Raw genomic sequence first — 21,045 nt, 5'->3', positions numbered from 1 at the left:
TCAATTCGAACCTGTGACCTTTCACTTGAAACTCAACCTAATAACACATTGAGCTATTATGAAATATGAGAACAGGTTGTATTTTGTAGTATACAGGAAGAATTTTTTTCCCACCGACAGAAGCTGTAACATGAGAGGAATCTACATAACTAATCATATGCTAAATAGTTGCAAGACAAATTTATGTATGACATAGCCAAGATGATTGTCTATAAATGAAGCTAGTCTCTTATTTGTAGCTGTAGTGGATTGTGAGATATGGAGCCTGAAAATCAAAAGTTCAAAACACTGTTACCCTTTTGCTCATCAGTGTAACATAAAAAGGAGAGAATTTTATAGACAAACATTCTAAAGCCATAATGTCTATTGATATTTTCTGACAAAATTGGGCAGCACAGTGGCTCAATGGTTAGCACTGTATGGTGGCACAGTGGTTAGCATTGTTGCAGCACTTAGGTCCTTGGGTTCAAATCCCACAAAGGACAACATCTGCAAGGAGTTTGTATGTTCTCCTTGTGTTTGTGTGGGCTTCTTCCCAGTACTCTGGTTTCCTCCCACATTCCGGTGGGAGCACTGTGACGGGTAAAACATTACATTGGTATCCTTTCAATCTTGGGATAACTTGGCATAATGAATGGGCAGCACTGTCTGTATGATTTCTGCCATGTGAGTTTAACTCTGGACAGATTTTGGGGCTGAGCCACACGATAGTCTAGTTGGACAGGTGGGTCCCTAGCGGTTTCTCCCTGCCCGCTACCAGTGACTGACAGGTCTCTCCCAATACATGCATGGAGAGACCTGTGAATTCAAGGCAGTGGGCAGGGAAAAGCCACCGGGAACTTGCCTATCTGACTAGTCTCCTGTTATGATCCGCAACCATGGAAGACCACCATAAATCATTGGTAAAAGGTGACAAGAGCATTGGCAACTAATCTGGCCGCCATCCCCTTACTAACCATCAACACTAGAAGTAGCCGAGGGGTGAACTAACATCCTGTGCACCGCGAACCCAGCCGGAGAACTAGCTATCCTAAAGGAAAGAAAGATGAATAACTCTCTGCCTCAGAAAATAGATAAAGAATAGCAAGCCCCCCACATTCAAAGACTGTGGTGATATAGGAAAACACAATACACAGATGGATGATAGGATTAGCAAAAGGTGAGGTCCTACTGACTAAATAGGACAGGATAGGAAAGGGACTGATGATGGCCAGAGAAAAACCCTACAAAAATCCAAAAACCTGATAGTACAAAAAGCCCTCAGATCGCTAGATCTGAACTTCGTCCTATACCAGGCGCTCTTGTCATACCAATGAACAGAAAGCAGGAACCATTACAAAGTCAAGAAGCAACAAACACATGGACTAATAGGAGCAATACTCCAAACATAGCTGCAGGGAGCTTCCCAGCTAAGCAACTGAGAGGGAAGATCCCTGCATGCAAATAAACTTACAATAACGACAGCAAATGACAAACTCAGATAAGAGCAAAAAGAACCAAACAACAAATAAAGAGCCAAGCACTTATCTAGGGTGGATGTGGTGTGGAGCAGGATGAAGCAGGCTGGTGAACAAAGAACAACTGACATCCGGTATAGCCTGCCAGCAGACCAGGGTTTAAATAGGCAGAGAGTTAGCAATGGAAACGCCCATTGCTCAACACACCTGGTCTCTGTCCAAACCATTCCTGGCCACAAGAGGGAGCCTCACAGCAGCAAAATCATAACTGACATTCACAACAGTACCCCCCCTTGAGGAGGGGTCACCGAACCCTCACCAACGCCACTGGGTCGCTCAGGATGAGCATGATGGAAGGCGCGAACCAACCTGTCTGCATGAATGTCAGAAGCCACAACCCAAGAGTTATCCTCCTGCCCATAACCCTTCCATTTCACAAGATACTGAAGCTTTCGCCTACTGCGACGGGAATCCAGAATTTTTTCAACCTCATACTCCAGATCCCATTGTACCAAAACAGGGTCAGGAGGCGCTGCTGCAGGAACTCTTGGCTCCAAAGGCTGTTCCACAGGCACAAAACCAGCAGGTATCTTCCTGCGCTCACGTAATCGCCTATCAATCTGAATGGCTACAGTCATAGAGGCATCAAGACCAGAAGGGACAGGGAATCCCATCATTACATCCTTCACAGTATCAGCAATACCCTTCAGAAAAAGAGCCGCAAGCGCGTCATCATTCCATTTGGTAAGGACCGCCCACTTTCGAAATTTCTGACAAAAAGTTTCTGCAGAATCCAGACCCTGAGTTAAGGACAACAAGGCCTTTTCTGCTTGGTCCACAATATTGGGTTTGTCATATAATAAACCCAAGGCCTGAAAAAAGGAGTCCACATCACTGTGAATCGGATCATCAGACGCCAAAGAGAAGGCTCAGTCCTGAGGGTCATCACCACGCAGCAGGGAGATGACAATCTTGACCTGCTGTACGGGATTCCCTGAGGACTTAGGGCGCAGGTCAAAAAATAATTTACAATTATTTTTAAAGCTCGAAAATCTCGACCTATCTCCCGAAAAAAATTCAGGAACGGGAATCTTAGGCTCTGCAAGGGGAGTCTGTGCAAGATAAGACTCTATACGACGAACCTTAGCATCAAGATGAGCAACACGCTCACCCAATTCATCCATGCTAGAAAAAAGGAAGCTTCCACGGAACCCAAAGAAAAAGAGGAAAAACACCAAAATAAAAAAAAAAAATTTCAGCAGACCTTTTTTTTTTCCTTTTTAAGAGTACCCTTTAAATTTGTTGGCCGGATGTGCTGTTATGATCCGGAACCATGGAAGACCACCATAAATCATTGGTAAAAGGTGACAAGAGCATTGGCAACTACTAATCTGGCCGCCATCCCCTTACTAACCATCAACACTAGAAGTAGCCGAGGGGTGAACTAACATCCTGTGCACCGCGAACCCAGCTGGAGAACTAACTATCCTAAAGGTAGGAAAGATGAATAACTCTCTGCCTCAGAAAATAGATAAAGAATAGCAAGCCCCCCACATTCAAAGACTGCGGTGATATAGGAAAACACAATACACAGATAGATGATAGGATTAGCAAAAGGTGAGGCCCTACTGACTAAATAGGACAGGACAGGAAATGGACTGATGGTGGCCAGAGAAAAACCCTACAAAAATCCAAAAACCTGATAGTAAAAAAAGCCCTCAGATCGCTAGATCTGAACTCCGTCCTATACCAGGCACTCTTGTCATACCAATGAACAGAACGCAGGAACCATTACAAATTCAAGAAGCAACAAATACATGGACTTATAGTAGCAATACTCCAAACGTAGTTGCAGGGAGCTTCCCAGCTAAGCAACTGAGAGGGAAGATCCCTGCATGCAAATAAACTGACAATAACCACAGCAAATGACAAAATCAGATAAGAGCAAAAAGAACCAAACAACAAATAAAGAGCCAAGCACTTATCTGGGGTAGATGTGGTCTGGAGCAGGATGAAGCAGGCTGGTGAACAAAGAACAACTGACATCCGGCATAGCCTGCCAGCAGACCAGGGTTTAAATATCAGAGAGTTAGCAATGGAAACGCCCATTGCTCAACACACCTGGTCTCTGTCCAAACCATTCCTGGCCACAAGAGGGAGCCTCACAGCAGCAAAATCATAACTGACATTCACAACAGTCTCCTATACGGCTCGGTCCCTAGCTGTCACGCTTGCTTGGTGTAGCAAGTGTAGCGGAGTGTGTTCAGACCTAATTGCGTCTGAAGCACAACAGAAATACAAGAGAAGGAGGCACTGGGGACACAAAAACAACGGGAGGCCCTGGAACTAGTGAGAGGGGTAGGTGGGTACATCCTAACCTCACCTGCAACTGTCCCTTCTCTCCTCACCAGTCCCTATACAGTTTCTGCAACTGTCGCTGAGCAGGAACCTTGTACCCTAAAAAGGCCCTATATTAACCCTGACTAGTGAGGGGCAGATGAGGTTCACTAGACCTCACCGCTGCACTAACAACATACTAGAGAAGTAAAGACAAACAGGGGGAAAAAAAACCATCAAACGGATATTGCCTGAGCACAGAAACCAAACTAGCAGAACCTTCCTCACAGATGGCCAGGACACAAATGAATTTGTATCTTCAGCAGGGAATGCTGGGATACACCACTATTTAAAGCTGAAGGGTGTGACTACTTAGTGAATGCAGCTGGTCATTCAGCAAGGAACTGCTTTGGAAAAGCTGCAATAGCAAGACTGGCACTTAACCACTTCAGTGCCAAGAGAAATGAAACCCATTTAAATGAAAAGAGCCAGATGAGAGGCTCCAGTCCAAAGGCTGTCACCGTTCTAAACATGCAAGGAGATAATCGTGACACTGGTAGTTTTTAAATTATGGTTTTCTCTGAAAAACTTCAATGTTTCAAAGTCAAAAATCATCGGCTGTGATCATGGAGCCAACATCTAATACATGATGCCGGTGGAGTGGGCGGCATGCATCCGCTGGCTGTCAGGTTTCCTTTTAAGCTCCATGAACATCTGACTGTAATGTAATTGCTTATTGCATTTAATACATTTGGGAAGCTGCCAAAAAATAACTTCACACTTTTCTGCTACAAAGTAATTTACACAAAGTCTTACATCCATTCACACTTTTAAGAGTTTGTGTCATTCGTAACAATTGACCGTAAATGTGCTGCCAAGTATTGGAAGATAAATTTACACTGCACTTGGAATGTCTCCATCTTCTAAAATTATAGTACTGGAAGGAAATCGGATGAGGGGGAAGGGAGGACATCATAATAGCAAAAATAAAGCAGGTTCTTTAAAATTCACTAAAACATTTCATCTGCCAAAAAAACAATTATGCCTCTCACAAAAATGTACTTCCTGATACATTGTGAAAATTCGGCTTTTTGCCTAGAATAACACCTCTCCCCAAAAGTCATATATTCTTGAGACCTTGAAACCCCAGCTAAATTCAAATCCCAAACTTGGGCAAATTATCCCTTAACCGGATTGGTTTATGGGCCACTGTAAATTTACAAGGTGGTGTACTGAATGTGACACTTCGGTATGTTGGAGAGGCGTCTACACTGTGTGCAGAATTATTAGGCAAATGAGTATTTTGATCACATGACACTTTTTATACATGTCGTCCTACTCCAAGCTGTATAGGCATGAGAGCCAACTATCAATTAAGTAAATCAGGTGATGTGCATCTCTGTAATGAGGAGGGGTGCGGTGTAACAACATCAACTCCCTATATAAAGTGTGCTTAATTATTAGGCAACTTCCTTTCCTTTGGCAAAATGGGTCAGAAGAGAGATTTGATGGGCTCTGAAAAGTCCAAAATTGTGAGATGTTTTGCAGTGGGATGCAGCAGTCTTGAAATTACCAAACTTTTGAAGCGTTATCACTGAACAATCAAGCGTTTCATGGCAAATAGCCAACAGGGTCGCAAGAAGCGTGTTGGGTAAAAAGGCGCAAAATAACTGCCCATGAATTGAGGAAAATCAAGCGTGAAGCTGCCAAGATGCCATATGCCACCAGTTTGGCCATATTTCAGAGATGCATCGTTACTGGAGTATCAAAAAGCACAAGGTGTGCCATACTCAGGGACATGGCCGAGGTAAGGAAGGCTGAAAAACCACCACCTTTGAACAAGAAACATAAGATAAAACGTCAAGACTGGGCCAAGAAATATCTTAAGACTGATTTTACAAAGGTTTTATGGACTGATGAAATGAGAGTGACTCTTGATGGGCCAGATGGATGGGCCAGAGGCTGGATCAGTAAAGGGCAGAGAGCTCCACTCTGACTCAGACGCCAGCAAGGTGGAGGTAGGTACTGGTATGGGCTGGGATCATCAAAGATGAACTTGTGGGACCTTTTCAGGTTGAGGATGGAATGAAGCTCAACTCCCAGACCTACTGCCAGTTTCTGGAAGACAACTTCTTCAAGCAGTGGTACAGGTACAAGTCGGTATCGTTCAAGAAAAACATGATTTTCATGCAGGACAATGCTCCATCACATTCATCCAACTACTCCACAGTGTGGCTGGCCAGTAAAGGTCTAAAAGATGAAAAAATAATGACATGGCCCCCTTGTTCACCTGATCTGAACCCCATAGAGAACCTGTGGTCCCTCATAAAATGTGAGATCTACAGGGAGGGAAAACAGTACACCACTCGGAACAGTGTCTGGGAGGCTGTGGTGGCTGCTGCACGCAATGTTGATCGTAAACAGATCAAGCAACTGACAGAATGTATGGATGGTCGGCTGTTGAGTGTCATCAGAAAGAAAGATGGCTATATTGGTCACTAATTTTTTTCGGTTTTGTTTTTGCCTGTCAGAAATGTTTATTTCTAAATTTTGTGCAGTTATATTGGTTTACTTGGTGAAAAATAAACAAGTGAGATGGAAATATATTTGGTTTGTTTTCAGTTGCCTAATAATTCTGCACAGTAATAGTTACCTGCACAAACAGAGATCCTTCTAAGATAGCCAAATCTAAAAAAAAACACTCCAACTTCCAAAAATATTAAGCTTTGATATTTGAGTCTTTTGGGTTGATTGAGAACATAGTTGTTGATCAATAATAAAAAAAAGTCCTCTAAAATACAACTTGCCTAATAATTCTGCACATAGTGTACATCCATCGATGTGAAATTCCCATTGCTTAGAGACTTGGAAAAGTATCTTCTTTTGAACCTTCACTACACTGATGAGCAAAAGGGTAACAATGTTATTAAATTTTGACTTTCAGCCTTCATAATTTACCATCCACGACAGCTTTGAGAGTGAGACTTCCTTCATTTTATAGACAACCATCTTGGCTATTTCATATCTACATTTGACTTGTAACTATTTAGCATAAGATTAGTTATGGCTGATTCTTCTCATGTCACTGTATTGTTACTGTTTGTCTCCTGGTCGTGGAAAAATCTTTTTCTTCCTGTATACTACAAATTACAACCTGTTCTCACATTCTCTAATAGCTCAGTGTGTTATTAGGTTGATTCCCAAGTGAAAGGTCACTATTCGAATCAAGGATCAGCCATGAAGATTTCCCAAGAAAAGAGAAAGCATCATCCAGCTCATCGATAGCGGTCTCTCGGCCAAGAAAATTGGGAGTAACACAGCAGTTGACAGAATGCAAAATGAAGTCCATCCAGCCACTCAAAAGCCAAGAGATGGAAGACCAGACAAAATATCAGAGTCAACAAGTCGGCAAATCACAAGGTCTATCAGTTCTGGTGAGAGAAACACAGCAGACGAAGTAGCTCGTATGCATCATAGTAGTGAGATCACAGATGTACATGCAAGTCTGAAATAGTGGCCAAAAAAAAAATGAAGAAGTCTCAACTTCAATATTGTCATAAGAAGCATCAGTTTATATTTGCCAAAAAGTGGAGAAGATTGGAAACGGGTGATTTGAACTAATGAGATGAAAGTCAGTAGACTGCTCTGATGGGTATAAATTGGTCAGGAAGAAACAAGGGAAAAGGGGCTAATGGGGTGAGGAATTGAAGGAACTGTCAAGTTTGGTGGAGGAAGCCTGATGCAACGAGGTTGTTTCACAGCCAGAAGCGTTGGATTCTTGACCAGGATTGATTGTGGTTTCAACGCTGACTGTAACACCAACGTCCTTACACTGTCCTGCTGCCTTCCCCCAGGTGGGACGCCAACATGCTCACCACTGCAGCCAGCCAACTATGTCCTCCTCACTCTTCTCTCTCTCTGCCTCGGGTTTCCAGGTCCCAAGTCCTGCTCACATTGCGAAGGTCTCCTGTTAGGATTCTTAGGGCCCATGAGGGCTTTCAACCTCTTAAATGGACAGCCTAAAGTGTTTCCAGCCTATGGCTGGAAGTCTCTGAGTATTGAATGCACCTTCCTCTGTGGAGAGATGCCTAAGTAATTGGGTTCCTAGCTTGTCTAAGTTGTCGCTAGCATAACTCTCTTGCTTGCTGCTCCTGCCAGCCTCCATGCACTGACTCTTGCTAGTTTCTCCAACTCCGTACAGCCTCCTGTACTGATTCCTGCTTCGATTTTGTCCTGCCTGCCCTCCCGCACCTGCGTCCCTGACCCTTTGGTCACCTGCTGCAGTATCGGGGACTGCTCTCTAGTGATACCTGGTGTCTACCAACAGCCCAGGACATCCTCATCATCAGAGGCTCTGGTGAAGACCCGGCAGACACTTAGTCATGCCCCTTCAGAGTAAGCCCGGTCATGGTGCAGTGGCGCTGTCCACATCCACTAGCTTGACACTGAGTTTTAAATGAGTCTACTACAAGACGAGTTATTTTGTACACTTGAGTGCTATTGGTACGAAAAGTTTGACATAGTGTTCCAGCAGGACAACAACCCGAAGCATACGTTCGAGATTAGAGAAGAAATAGTTCAATGACAATGAAGTTGAGGTGCTGGATTGGTCCCCAAACCTCAATCCAATCAAACACTTGTGGGTAGAGTTAAAGAAAAAGCTGTATACATACCCAAGTGAGCTGAGCAGTACGCACCCACATTGGGAACGTGTATATGAGACCTGGGATCTGATCTTAATCAGAACATGCTTGAATCTGATTGACAGCATGCCAAGAAGGGTTCAGGCAGTGTTGAAAGCCAAAGGTGGATTTACGAAATACTAACAGTGTCAGAAAAAGATCAATTTTGATTTTTAAGAGCAAAGCAGTAACAATGCTGGGACATAACACGAATCTGCATAACTAATCATATGCTAAATAGTTGCAAGTTAAATCTATGTATGACATAGCCAAGATGATCGTCTATGAAATGAATGTAGTCTCACATTCAAAGCTGTAGTGGATGGTGAGATATGGAGCCTTAAATTCCAGGGTTCAAAACATTGTTACCCTTTTGCTCATCAGTGTATGTCTTAGGGCTAAATTGTGATATAAGATTGCAATGTTCCTCACAATTGCAAGTAAAAATCCTACATGGGGTGCGGCGTTATATCTCTTGGGTTGTGTGCTTGCCCACTTTTGGGTTGCACTTATTATCCTCACTTGTGATGTGGGCACAAGTCACCGTGTAGACCTAGTCTTATTTTAAAACACAATTTAAAGGGATTATCCATTGTATCAAAATAATTAAAGGGGTTACATATGGTTACCTTTCAGATTTTTAGAAAAGTTGATTAACATCGCACTGTGTCTTGACCATATTGTCAAAATCACTTATCTGTACAAGCATGCAATATCCTCACTATGAACCAATCCTTGCATTTCAGGTATGAGTTTGGCTCAGCGTTGTTCGTGGGGTGGGCAGCTGCCAGTCTCACCATGCTGGGAGGATCCTTCCTATGCTGTTCATGTCCCAATGAAGACAGAAGAGGACAACAATATTATAGACAATCCCAACCATCAGGAACAACCAGAGAGTATGTGTAACCTCCATCCTAGTCAGTGGTGTCTCCAGGTGTCCACATCCCAACCATGCACAGTCATAGTGCATCATTTATTATAGCCCTCATGTTTAATACCTATCATGCTTTTTATGTTTTGTTTTTTTTACATTTTAATATTTTGTAAATAAATTATAACATATTAATCAGCTATTTTCATTAGACATCATGTGACTCTGAAGTAACAACTGTTATCTTTATCACTTCAAACAGAGGATACATCGACGAGAATCTGCCACCGAGACATATTAGATGCCCTAATATCACTAATTGTTGCATTAATACCAAAAAATAATTTCTATCATGATTCATGCATGGCTCTGCTATTCCTGAGCTGGTGCATGTAACCTGCCTCTGGGGGGGTCTGTTTGTTCTGGCCTCGTTCCGGGGGTTACGCTGCCATATCTTTGTGCTACTGCCTCCAGGACGCCGCCAGTGATATTTCCGGCTCTGCTGTGGCTCCATTCCTGTGAGACGTGCTCTGGTTCTTATCCTGCTACCCGGTACTGTTTGTCCTGACCTCCACTTCCCTTGCCTGATCTGACTTCCATCCCTCTTGCCTGACCTGACCTCCGTTCCCTTGACCTGACCTCTGTTTCCCCGGTAAGTCCTTATCCCCATTTCTCCTGCTCTTCTGTACCTCCTTCCCTTTTACCCGTCCTTTTGTCCATACCTCCCTGTCCTCTGGTCTTCTGTCCTGTCCTGTGTTCCCCACATCCTCCCCTGTGCTTACTTGCTCTCCTGGTATCTAACCTCGGCTCTGTGCTTTGACTTTGTCTTGTTTTCTGCTCGGTACCGACATGACATCTTAGCTTGACCATGACTAATTGACTATCCCTACTCTTGCTAGCGACCCCTAGTGGGCTTCTGTCTAAGTACACTTAGGAGTTGTTTATCTATCTGAGTACATGCACCCCCTAGTGGTAGCCTGACAATTTCCCTCTAGCTCCTGACTAGTGGCTGTTATCTTACTGCAAACTCTAAATCAGCAAATCTTACTCTCCTATTGGTCAAAGAGAACCGCCTAACTGACTCTAAAACTTCTTTAAAAGGACCAGTCACTTGCCATAAATTATAGAAAACTTTTTATCTGTTGCAATTGACACTCTCCTTAATCTGGAGTTATTTTTCTGTTGTTTCTGCGCCTCTCCATTCTTGAGATATGGCTCCCTGCTCCCTGTACATAAATCTAGCCTTCTTAACCAACTGGACAAGATCTTCATGAAGACAACGACAAAGAAAAGTTGAAGACCACATTAATCGGCTAAAAAAAAGACTAGATTTCTATACACTATAGATGGGACCAAAGCTCAGGAAAAAAATGCGGGAACAAAAGAAAAACATTGCCAGATCCAGGAAAACAGCGGAAGCGGAATTTACACCAGGAAAAAAAAAATACACATTTATGACATGGGATAAATACTATTTAAAGTGGTTTTCCCATGAAAAAAGTTAATTTTTAAATTACTTTTAATTAATAGATCTTGGAATAATAATAATTTCCACAATTGGATGTGTTTAACAAAAATGTTCCTGTGCTGAGATAATTTTAGATATGTGTCCCTGCTTTGTACTGTGTAATGGCTGTGTCTGATCATACAGGGAGATGGTTTGATCATATCATTCTTTTTGTGAGGTAAAACATTTCCCTGCCTGTTTATAAAAATATTTTATCTCATAGAAATAATTATTTGTGATCCCATGCTGTAATGTCTATATACTTTTTTACTTCCTCCTCGGCTCAGGAAATGTGGTATGATCAGACCATCTACCTTTACGGCCAGACACAGCCATTACACAGTACACAGCAAGGACACATATATAAGATTATCTTAGCACAGGAACATTTTTTAAAAAAAAAACATCCAATTGTGAAAATTATTATTATTCCAAGTTCTGCTGGTTAAACTAAATTTTGTTCGTAGGACAAGTCAATTTAAGAGAAAGGAATAAAGTCTATTAAGCCAAGATGGTGACACTATGTTACCTATTGGTAAGGAGAAGAAGCAGAGTCCAGCGGACAGATGTAGTGGAACAAATACGTAGGTTCCTTAGCGGTTAAAAAACGTCTTTATTATCCAAAAACTAAAATTAAAAATGCTACATCACTTAGACGGCAGATCACAGGGTGATGGTCAAGTAGGGACTACGCGTTTCGGCGCTACACTACGCCTTCCTCATGGTCCATTAACAGCCTGTGTAAAGGTGATCTATTTTAGAAGGGGGTTACTATTCTCTGGGAACAAACAGGGTGGGGTTGAATTAAAATAGGGAGTAACCCATCCTCACAATTTTATACTAGTCGACCAAATACACCCAATGTCTAAATAACAAATACAGGATATAAGTCTATGGCAAAGTAAAAAAAACAACAAATAGTTACAAGAATGCAGATCAGAGCAACAATGAGTGAACAAATATTAATTTGATATTGTGAGAAATTATTTTATATAAGGTCATTCCATATTTCATAAAGATATCTTACTAAAAAGCATATACATATAAGTATATTAGCAAACAATGTCTGTCCTAAAGGGGCATATCGAAAGGCGTACAGTATACAGTTATTAAATACTAGAAGGTGGCCCGATTCTACGCATCGGGTATTCTAGAATTTACGTATTGTGTAGTTAATGTATGATTTTTGTTATATATATAGATGTTGTTGTGTGTACTTACCAAGTGTTTGTGTAGGGCGCTGTACATGTTCTGGGTGTTGTCTGGGTGTGGCGGGGGATGAGAGCGGTGTTGTATGTGTGTTGCGTGTGTTGCGTTGTTTGTGGAGCGCTGTGTGTCTGTAGCGTTGTGTGTGTGTGTGTTGCGCGGTTTGTGTGGGTGTGGTGTGTTTTGGGGGGAGGTATGTTTTGTGCAATGTGTGTGTGTTGTGCGGTATGTGCGTATATTTATGTATGCCGCGGTGTTTGTGTGTTGGGTGTTGTGTGTGTGCAGCGTTGTCTGTGTGTGTGGGTGTCTGTGTAGGGCGGTGTTTGTGGTTCCCAGTGTGTGTGTGTGTTGTGCAGTGCGCGTGTGTGTGTGTGTTGGGGGGAGGTGTGCACCTCCCATCGTGCTCCATCCCCCATGCTGCGCACCCCCCATCGTGCTCCATCCCCCATGCTGTGCACTCCCCATCGTGCTCCATCCGCCATGCTACGCACTCCCAAACATGCTCCATCCGCCATGCTGCGCACTCCCAAACGTGGTACATCCGCCATGCTGCGCCCTCCCAAACGTCCTCCATCCGCCATACTGCGCACTCCCCATCGTTCTGCATCCCCCATGCTGCGCACTCCCAAACGTGCTCCATCCGCCATGCTGCGCACTCCTAAACGTGCTCCATCCGCCATTGTGCGCAGTCCCCATCGTGCTCCATCCGCTATGCTGCGCACTCCCAAACGTGCTCCACCCGCCATGCTGCGCACTCCCAAACGTGCTCCATCCGCCATGCTGCGCACCCCCCATCGTGCTCCATCCGCCATGCTGCGCACTCCCAAACGTGCTCCATCCGCCATGCTGCGCACTCCCAAACGTGCTCCATCCGCCATGCTGCGCACTCCCAAACGTGCTCCATCCACCATGCTGCACACTCCCAAACGTGCTCCATCCGCCATGCTGCGCACTCCCAAACGTGCTCCATCCGCCATGCTGCGCACTCCCAAACGTGGTCCATCCGCCATGCTGCGCACTCCCAAACGTGCTCCATCCGCCATGCTGCGCACTCCCCAAAGGTGCTCCATCCGCCATACTGCGCACTCCCAAACGTGCTCCATCCGCCATACTGCGCACTCCCCATCGTGCACCATCCGCCATGCTGCGTACTCCCAAACGTGCTCCATCCGCCATGCTGCGCACTCCCAAACGTGCTCCATCCGCCATGCTGCGCACTCCCAAACGTGCTCCATCCCCCATGCTGCGCACTCCCAAACGTGGTCCATCCGCCATGCTGCGCACTCCCAAACGTGGTCCATCCGCCATGCTGCGCACTCCCAAACGTGCTCCATCCCCCATGCTGCGCACCCCCCATCGTGCTCCATCCCCCATGCTGCACCAGCATCAGCCTCTCTGCCCGCAGCATCAGCCTCTCTGCCCGCAGTAGCAGCCTCTCTGCCCGCAGCATCGACCTCTCTGCCCGCAGCATCAGCCTCTCTCCTCCCAGCATCAGCCTCTCTCCTCCCAGCATCAGCCTTTTCTGTCCCTAGCATCAGCCTCTCTCCTCCCAGCCTACCCCAGCCTCAGCCTCCCCCAGCATCAGCCTCTCTTCTCTCAGCCTCCCCCTCCCAGCCTTCCGCAGGATCAGCCTCTCTCCTCCCAGCATCAGCCTCTCTCCTCCCAGCATCAGCCTCTCTCCTCCCAGCATCAGCCTCTCTCCTCCCAGCATCAGCCTTTTCTGTCCCCAGCATCAGCCTCTCTCCTCCCAGCCTACCCCAGCCTCAGCCTCCCCCAGCATCAGCCTCTCTTCTCTCAGCCTCTCCCTCCCAGCCTTCCCCAGGATCAGCCTCTCTCCTCCCAGCCTCTTCCAGCACGCCGTGCTCCTCTGCCGACACAGATCCGATCGCATACACACACACACACACACACACACCCGATCGCATACACTCACACACACCCGATCGCATACACTCACACACACCCGATCGCATACACTCACGCACACACACATTGACGATATTGCACATACGCGCTCACACTCACAACATCCGGAGTTACCACATGCTTCTGGCCATGTGATCCTCCGGCAGGTCCTGGAAGTTCACTGCACAGTATCGCCGCCGAGAAGCAAGCGATATCCCAGGATGTTGTGAGTGTGTGGATGCGATGTGATGTGTGTGTGAGGTGTGTGTGAGAGTGAGTGTGATCTGCTGTGTGTGTGTTGTTATGTGTGTGTGTGTGTGTATGTTCCGCCGCTGCAGGACCTTGATGCGCTGGTAACTATGCTACCATGGTTACCAGCGTATCCCGTCCCCCGCTCGCACGGGAGCCCACACCAGCATACGGCGGCAACCCCAGCAATGCGAGGGTATGTGTCGGCTGGGTTGGCGGCGTACGCTGATGTGGGCTCCCGGGGGTACAGTACTCACCTGGGAGTCGTGGCTCCGTGTCGGTCGGTTCAGGGAATGCGTGCGGGGGGCGGGGCCAGAGCGAGCGTGCATTGCGTGAGGGGGGCGTGGGCGAGTTGCCTGGGCGAGCGGCCAATCCGTGCGGGGGGCGGGGCCATGGCGAGCCCAGCGGCCAATCAGCTTTGTGTCACCGTAAGGACACAATTTTGGAGCAAGACAGACAGACAGACAGACAGACAGACAGAATAAGGCAATTACATATATAGATAAGATTTGAAACGTGGATATTACGCACCATTTATTTGTCTTATAAATTTGTCTTAATTTATAAGACAAATCTTGTCTTATAATTAAGACGCACCGAATTATAAGACGCACCCCAAATTTAGAGATGAAAAACATAGAAAAAAAAGGCGGGTCCATCTTATACTCCGACAGCATCTTACCGGGGGGGGGCCGCAGCAGTGGTGGAGCGTGGTCACAGGAGGCACGGGCGGTGCTGGAGTAGGGCGATGCTGCAGACACTGCGGTGGGGGCTGTGCTGGCAGTGGTGGGGGCTGTTCTGGCAGTGGTAGGGGCTGTGATGGCAGCGATGGGGGCTATGCTGACAGCAGTCAAGCTGTGCTGGCTGTGTGGAGCAGAGTGATGCGGCGCGTGTCCCAGATGCTCTGTCAACAATGTGGGTTTCAAGGAAATGGCGCCCGGAGGCAGCGCGTGTGCAAATGAGATCTTGAGCCGAGAGCTCCATCTGCGCACGTGCCTACTCCGGGTACCATTAATTGAAGCCAGAGCATCTGGGACACCCACTGCACCAGCCTACTCCACACAGCCAGCCAGTCGTCGGCACAGACAGCCCTCCGCATGGATAGCCAGTCGCCCGCACAGACAGCCCTCCGCATGGATAGCCAGCCGCCCGCACAGACAGCCCTCCGCATGGATAGCCAGCCGCCCGAACATACAGCCCTCCGCATGGATAGCCAGCCGCCCACACAGAGCCCTCCGCACAGCCAGCCATCCGCACACCCAGCCAGGCGCCTGCACAGCCAACCACCCGCACAGCCAGCCGCCAGCACAGGCAGCTGCTGGCACAGACAGACCCTGGCACAGGCAGCCCTCCGCACAGACAGCCAACCAGCCGCCGCCACAGACAGCTGCCGGCACAGACAGTCCCCCACCGCAGCCCACACGGGAGCCAGCACAGTGCACATTCTCCACCTCCCGGTAAGCTACGTTCGGATTCTAAGACGCACACCTCATTTTCCTCCCAAATTTTTGGGAGGAAAAGTGCGTCTTATAATCCGAAAAATACGGTAATATCCAAATAAAATTTTCTTGTTAGTAACATGCCCTGTCTAGAGTATAATCTCACCAACATGATTATAAATAAGTTCATTCTAAACACTACGCATTATATTGGTCAGAGCTAACTCACCTAGTAGGAGACTATAAGATCTTGCCTGCGATTCACCTTGCGGCATGTGATTCCCCAGGATAAAAATCCAATGGCTCTCTTGATTCATAAGCTTGTGCTGATGATCACCCCCTCTCGGAGGTCGGGTTACTTTTTCAATGCCTCTGAAAGTAAATCCAGTAAGATCACCCATTTGAATGTTAACAAAATGACATGAAACTGAAGGCATATTAACCACTGTAGGATTAGACACATCTGACATATGTTTGCGAATGCGCTTCTTCAGGGACCCCATAGTACAACCCACATATTGGATTTTACAAATACTACAGTCTATAAGATAAATAATTTAATAGCCAATAAAATCAAGCAATAAAATCCGTGCATGCACAGAAAAATAATATAAAGTGTGTGATAGGTAAGTACAAAATTCACTAGGTGCATGGGTTTTTTAGGATTGGTGGTGATCATCGGCGCAAGCTTTTGAATCGAAAGAGGCACTGGATTTTTATCCTGGGGAGTCGCATGCCACAAGGTCTGAATCGCAGGCAAGATCTTATAGTCTCCTATTAGGTGAGTTAGCTCTGATCGATATTTTGGTCTTCAGAATGAGCTCCTTTATAATCATGTTGGTGACATTATACTCTAGAAAGATTTCTGTAGCATGTTACTAACAGGAACATTTTATTTAAATATATTATATCAGTTAATTGCTATGTATGGGGGCTTTAATTGGCGTTACAAAACATAAATAAATATATACATTTTCTTCTAATGCATAGATGATCGGCGGTGTGATTGTATGATTGTGACTGCTGCTTTGAATTGAACATTTATTATAAGTCCTGCAGAAAAGTTCCAGTTTTCAGTTTATTTCCTATAACAACATCACAAGTGTTACAGCTGTACGCCGAAGGTGTCCTCCCTCTCGGGTCAGAGCTAGGGTGCCTCCTGTCTCGACGCTGCCCAAGACCCATTCTACAGGTGCTGCTACGCCTCGGCGCCATCCTCCGCTGTGTTACTGGTGGCTGTTCAGCCGCCAGAATCTAAGTGTGGAAAGCAGGCAAGTGCGCATGCGCGAGCCGAGTCTTTTTCTGAGTTAGACTCTTTGGCCAATGCGCATGCGCGTGACATGGCATCTTTGGATTGACCGTCGGACGTCAGCAGTCCTGATGACATGGCTTCACTGAATTGGTCGTTGGATGTCAGCTTCCCCGATGACAAGGCCTCTTTGGATTGGCCGTTGGATGTCAGCTACCCTGATTGGACATGAGCTGATGGGCGGTGCTTAGGTTATTGCTTAGGTTATATAGGGATGCTGCCGAAGCTGGATGGTGCTCAGTCTTTATTTATCCTGTAGCGAGAGATTGCTAGACTGGTCACTTACTTATGTAGTTTCTACCAGTGACAGCGCTGGTTAAGTGTACTGAACACTGCTACTAGGCAGGCCGCTTGAATATTGCGTTACTTATGTAGTTACTACCAGTGACAATGCTGGTTAAGCGTGCAGTTCACCAGAACCTTATTATTTGTAGTAGGTACACCTAAGTGCTGAGTAGAGGTGTCACTGCTGCATCCTTATCTCTGAGTTGTTATAGGCGCTTCTGTTTCAACTGTTTTCATACGTACCGGAGGCATGCATTAAAATCAATGGGTCTGCGCAGACATCCCTGTTTTCTCACAGACATATGTCCGTGTGGCGCACACGCGTGTCCGTGTGTTCTGCACGAAAACAAATCCGTGTTTCTCCGGCAGCACTGATGTCACGCAGACTGCACACAGATTTGTTCCATGTGACACGTACCGGAGAAAACACGTGTCTTTGAAATAAAATTATTTTCTATACTCACCTGTCTCCAGTGCTGCTGTCTTCGGCTCTGCTGTCACTTGCTTCCTGGCCCGCTCATTATGCTCATGAATATTCACTGCACCGCAGACCCGGAAGTAGCAGCCATGGAGACAGCAGCACCGGAGACAAGTCAGTAAAAAGTTCCTGATCTCCGTGTGCTATCACGGATAGCATACGGAGAACACACATGTGCCAAAATGACGGCACACGGATGGGCCAATATGAACCGTGAAAATGTGTATTTTTATCGCAGACGTGTAAAGAGGGAATAACATTGAGAGAAGGGAGGGCGCAGAGCAGAGAAAAGTGTCACAAGTATACTTTCTCACTTTCTCCGGATGCCAGTTGCATCCAAAGAAGGGGAGAATGAAGCCAGTGCTAATTTTACATAGGGATTACATGACATAACAATGTCATCTGAGCCCTGGGAGAGCCAGTGCTGACACTGTTGACACAACACTGGCACTGGAGGTTGAGTATGTGTCATTATTTTACTGGTAATGGTCGATTCATTTAAAAACTTCAAGGAGCTACTAGATGACTTTCTTGAAAAATATATCACAGGTTATGAGTACTAAATTTAATTTCTAATAATATGCTCAAAGCAAAAAACGTGAATTTCTAACAGTAACATTGACAGGATAGAATAAAATACCTCAAATAGAATCTATTGTTCTGAGGTTATAAATCATCAATAATTTTGTTTGTAATTCAATCATTCTTTTCTGTAGAATTACAAAAGTTCCAATAAAGAAAAAAGAAGAGACAAGTTAATGTGACAGAGCACCGTGACATCCATGTTGAAAATGTTTTGGAAAGAAAACGATGGAAGATCCTGGAAACGGAATCCTATAAAAAGACTGATGCTTTTTTGAGAGACTTTCGATGTAAAGAAATCGTGCCAATTTTTTTGTAGTTGTGAGGAGTCCAAAGTAGAGGAAACGTATACAGGTAGTCCTGTAGGGTGTCCTATAAACATTATTTCTCACTATTGTCCTCAAAAGCCCATTTCAATGTGGTGTCCTATACAGTGTACTCTCATGTAGTGTCCTAACCCTGCTCCCCACTAGTGTCCTATAAATACCACTCTGCTGTGTTGCCCTGTAAACCCTTTCCACCATGGCTTGTAAAATCTGGTTTTCAATAGTGTCCCATAAACCCAATTTCCTTTTATGCCATAAACCTCAATGCCTAGTTGTGTCCTACTACCTACCAATGTTCTATAAACCCAACTTCGCACCAATGACTTCTAATCAGTAGTCTAAAGTAATGTCCCATGCACCCCAATTCCTAGTGTCCCAACTTCCATATGCCATAAACCTTAATCCCTAGTTGTGTCCTACTCCTTCCCAATATTTACAAAACCTACTTCTCACCAGTGTCTACTAAACTCTCCAGTAGTATCTTATATATCTTACTCTAGTGGTGTTCTTTGAATCCCAATTCCTGGTTGGGTCCTACTTCTTATCAATGTTCTTCAAACCCTCTTTCTCACCAATGACTTCTAAATTTTAGTCCATGGTAGTCTGCCATAAACCCCACTTACTAGTGGTGATTTTAAACCCAAATGCATGGTTGTATCCATGCAACCAATGACCTACAAACCCTTCTTCTCACCAATTTCTTCTAAAGCCTACAGTAGTGTCCCATACATCTTAATCTCTAGTGGTATCCTAAGGACCCCAATTCCCATTTGTGTCCCACTTCTAAACAATGTACTACAAACCCTATTTCTCACCAATGTTTTCTAAAGCCTACAGTAGTGTCCCACACATCTTAATCTCTACTGGTATCCTAAGGACCCCAATTCCTGTTTGTGTCCTACGTCTTACCAATGTCCTATAAACCCTACTTCTCACAATGTCTGCTAAATCCTACAGTAGTGTCCCATACATCATACTCTCTACTGGTATCCTAGAGATCCCAATCCCAATGTGTGTCCTACTTCTTACCAATGTTCTTCAAACCCAACTTCTCATCATTGTCTTCTCGTAAACCCCCTTTTACAGCATTGTTCAATACACCTTCCTATCTTCTTGGATCCTATGAACACAACTCCCCAGTGGTTTCTTCTAAACTCCAGTCACTGGTTGTGTCTCATACGTTATTTTCTATAGTAGTCATACATGTACCCTCCTCATTTCTGGTATCCTTAAATCCTTCCCCTATAGTAGTGCTTATAAATTCTACTGATTAGTAATAGGAGTCTTATAAACCCTTCTCCACTACAGTTCCCTTACAATCCTCATTCATGAGCTATGACGTTTACTACCTAGTGGTGTACTAGAATTGCTTTTCCATGTTGATGGCCTAAACGCTAGTCCCTAGTAGTGTCCAGTAGACCCCGTACACAGAGGGTATCCAATAAACCCTTGTCCTCTGAGCCATACTGAATAATACAAATAGTGTCCTTAGTCATCTGATATGATAACTTTACCAGCCATAGAATTGTTGTATTACCTGACAAATAACCAGCACTGCCTACTTTTTTAATATTTTTTTATTATTATGAGAAGTAGTTAATTTTTGGAGTTTAAGCTAAAGTCACACAAAATGTTCTTTTTGTGAGATTGGCTATTCTGCATTTGCCTCTGTCTTCTTAACAAACTAAACCAGGAACGCATTTCTGAACTTTCCTGCAAAGAGTCGTCGTAAATTTATAAAATAACAGTTTAACCTTCAGATATTTTTTCATACGGAATTGTATATATTGGAGATACCGTGAATACCGAAGAACTTTTATAATGTCTTGCTGTGAATGTAACTTTTTGTCAACTAATAAATAAATTTAGGTAATGAGTTCTTATAGTTCAAAATGTCATATTCTTTGTTAAACTAACGGAATAAACATAAGATACATAACATTGTATCCATAAAGAGATAAATGGGGTGTTACGAAGTATAAATATAGATGAAATTACTTTCTGACTGCTTAGATGCTGCTGTCAATATTGACCATAGCATCTAAGGGGTTGCACAGTAGGGATTGGAGCTTTCTCCAGTTGTGGTGTTGCAGGTAAGTGCCATCTATATACCTTAGCTTTTCTCTGGATAGCTCCATCTCACCATTACATGGACAGCTTATTGATTTCAATGGGGATGTCCAAACTTTTTTAACTGTTGTGGTTCACTATAGGGTTTGAACACTTTCTTTCAGATTCAACCATAAACTGTAGCTGATACCTGGAGGACAAAGCACTGAAATACCCTATAATCAGCTTAAAGAGGTTGTCCACTACTTTTATATTGATGGCCATTCCTTGTAAAATGTCTGATTGGCTGGGGACCAACACCCCACACCTCCACCAATCAGGTGTTCTTGACACTGGCAGCAG

General features: G+C 44.8%; 1 protein-coding gene across 1 annotated transcript in view; it reads left to right on the top strand.

Annotated features, from left to right (window-relative positions):
* The window catches only part of CLDN19 (claudin 19), a 51,440-nt gene extending 30,928 nt beyond the window's left edge, over nucleotides 1–20,512 (top strand). The window contains exons 4-5 of the mRNA XM_075329200.1: nucleotides 9,223–9,372; nucleotides 18,442–20,512. Coding sequence (XP_075185315.1) covers nucleotides 9,223–9,372; nucleotides 18,442–18,484 — 193 coding nt within the window. The 3' untranslated portion in view covers nucleotides 18,485–20,512. The remainder of the gene's footprint in view (nucleotides 1–9,222; nucleotides 9,373–18,441) is intronic.
* Nucleotides 20,513–21,045: the final 533 nt, after the last annotated feature.

This window comes from Anomaloglossus baeobatrachus, chromosome 11, assembly GCF_048569485.1.
Source record: "Anomaloglossus baeobatrachus isolate aAnoBae1 chromosome 11, aAnoBae1.hap1, whole genome shotgun sequence".
NCBI classification, from domain to species: domain Eukaryota; kingdom Metazoa; phylum Chordata; class Amphibia; order Anura; family Aromobatidae; genus Anomaloglossus; species Anomaloglossus baeobatrachus.
Note: the sequence above shows the minus strand (reverse complement) of the source record. Positions and strands in the feature narration are given on the sequence as shown.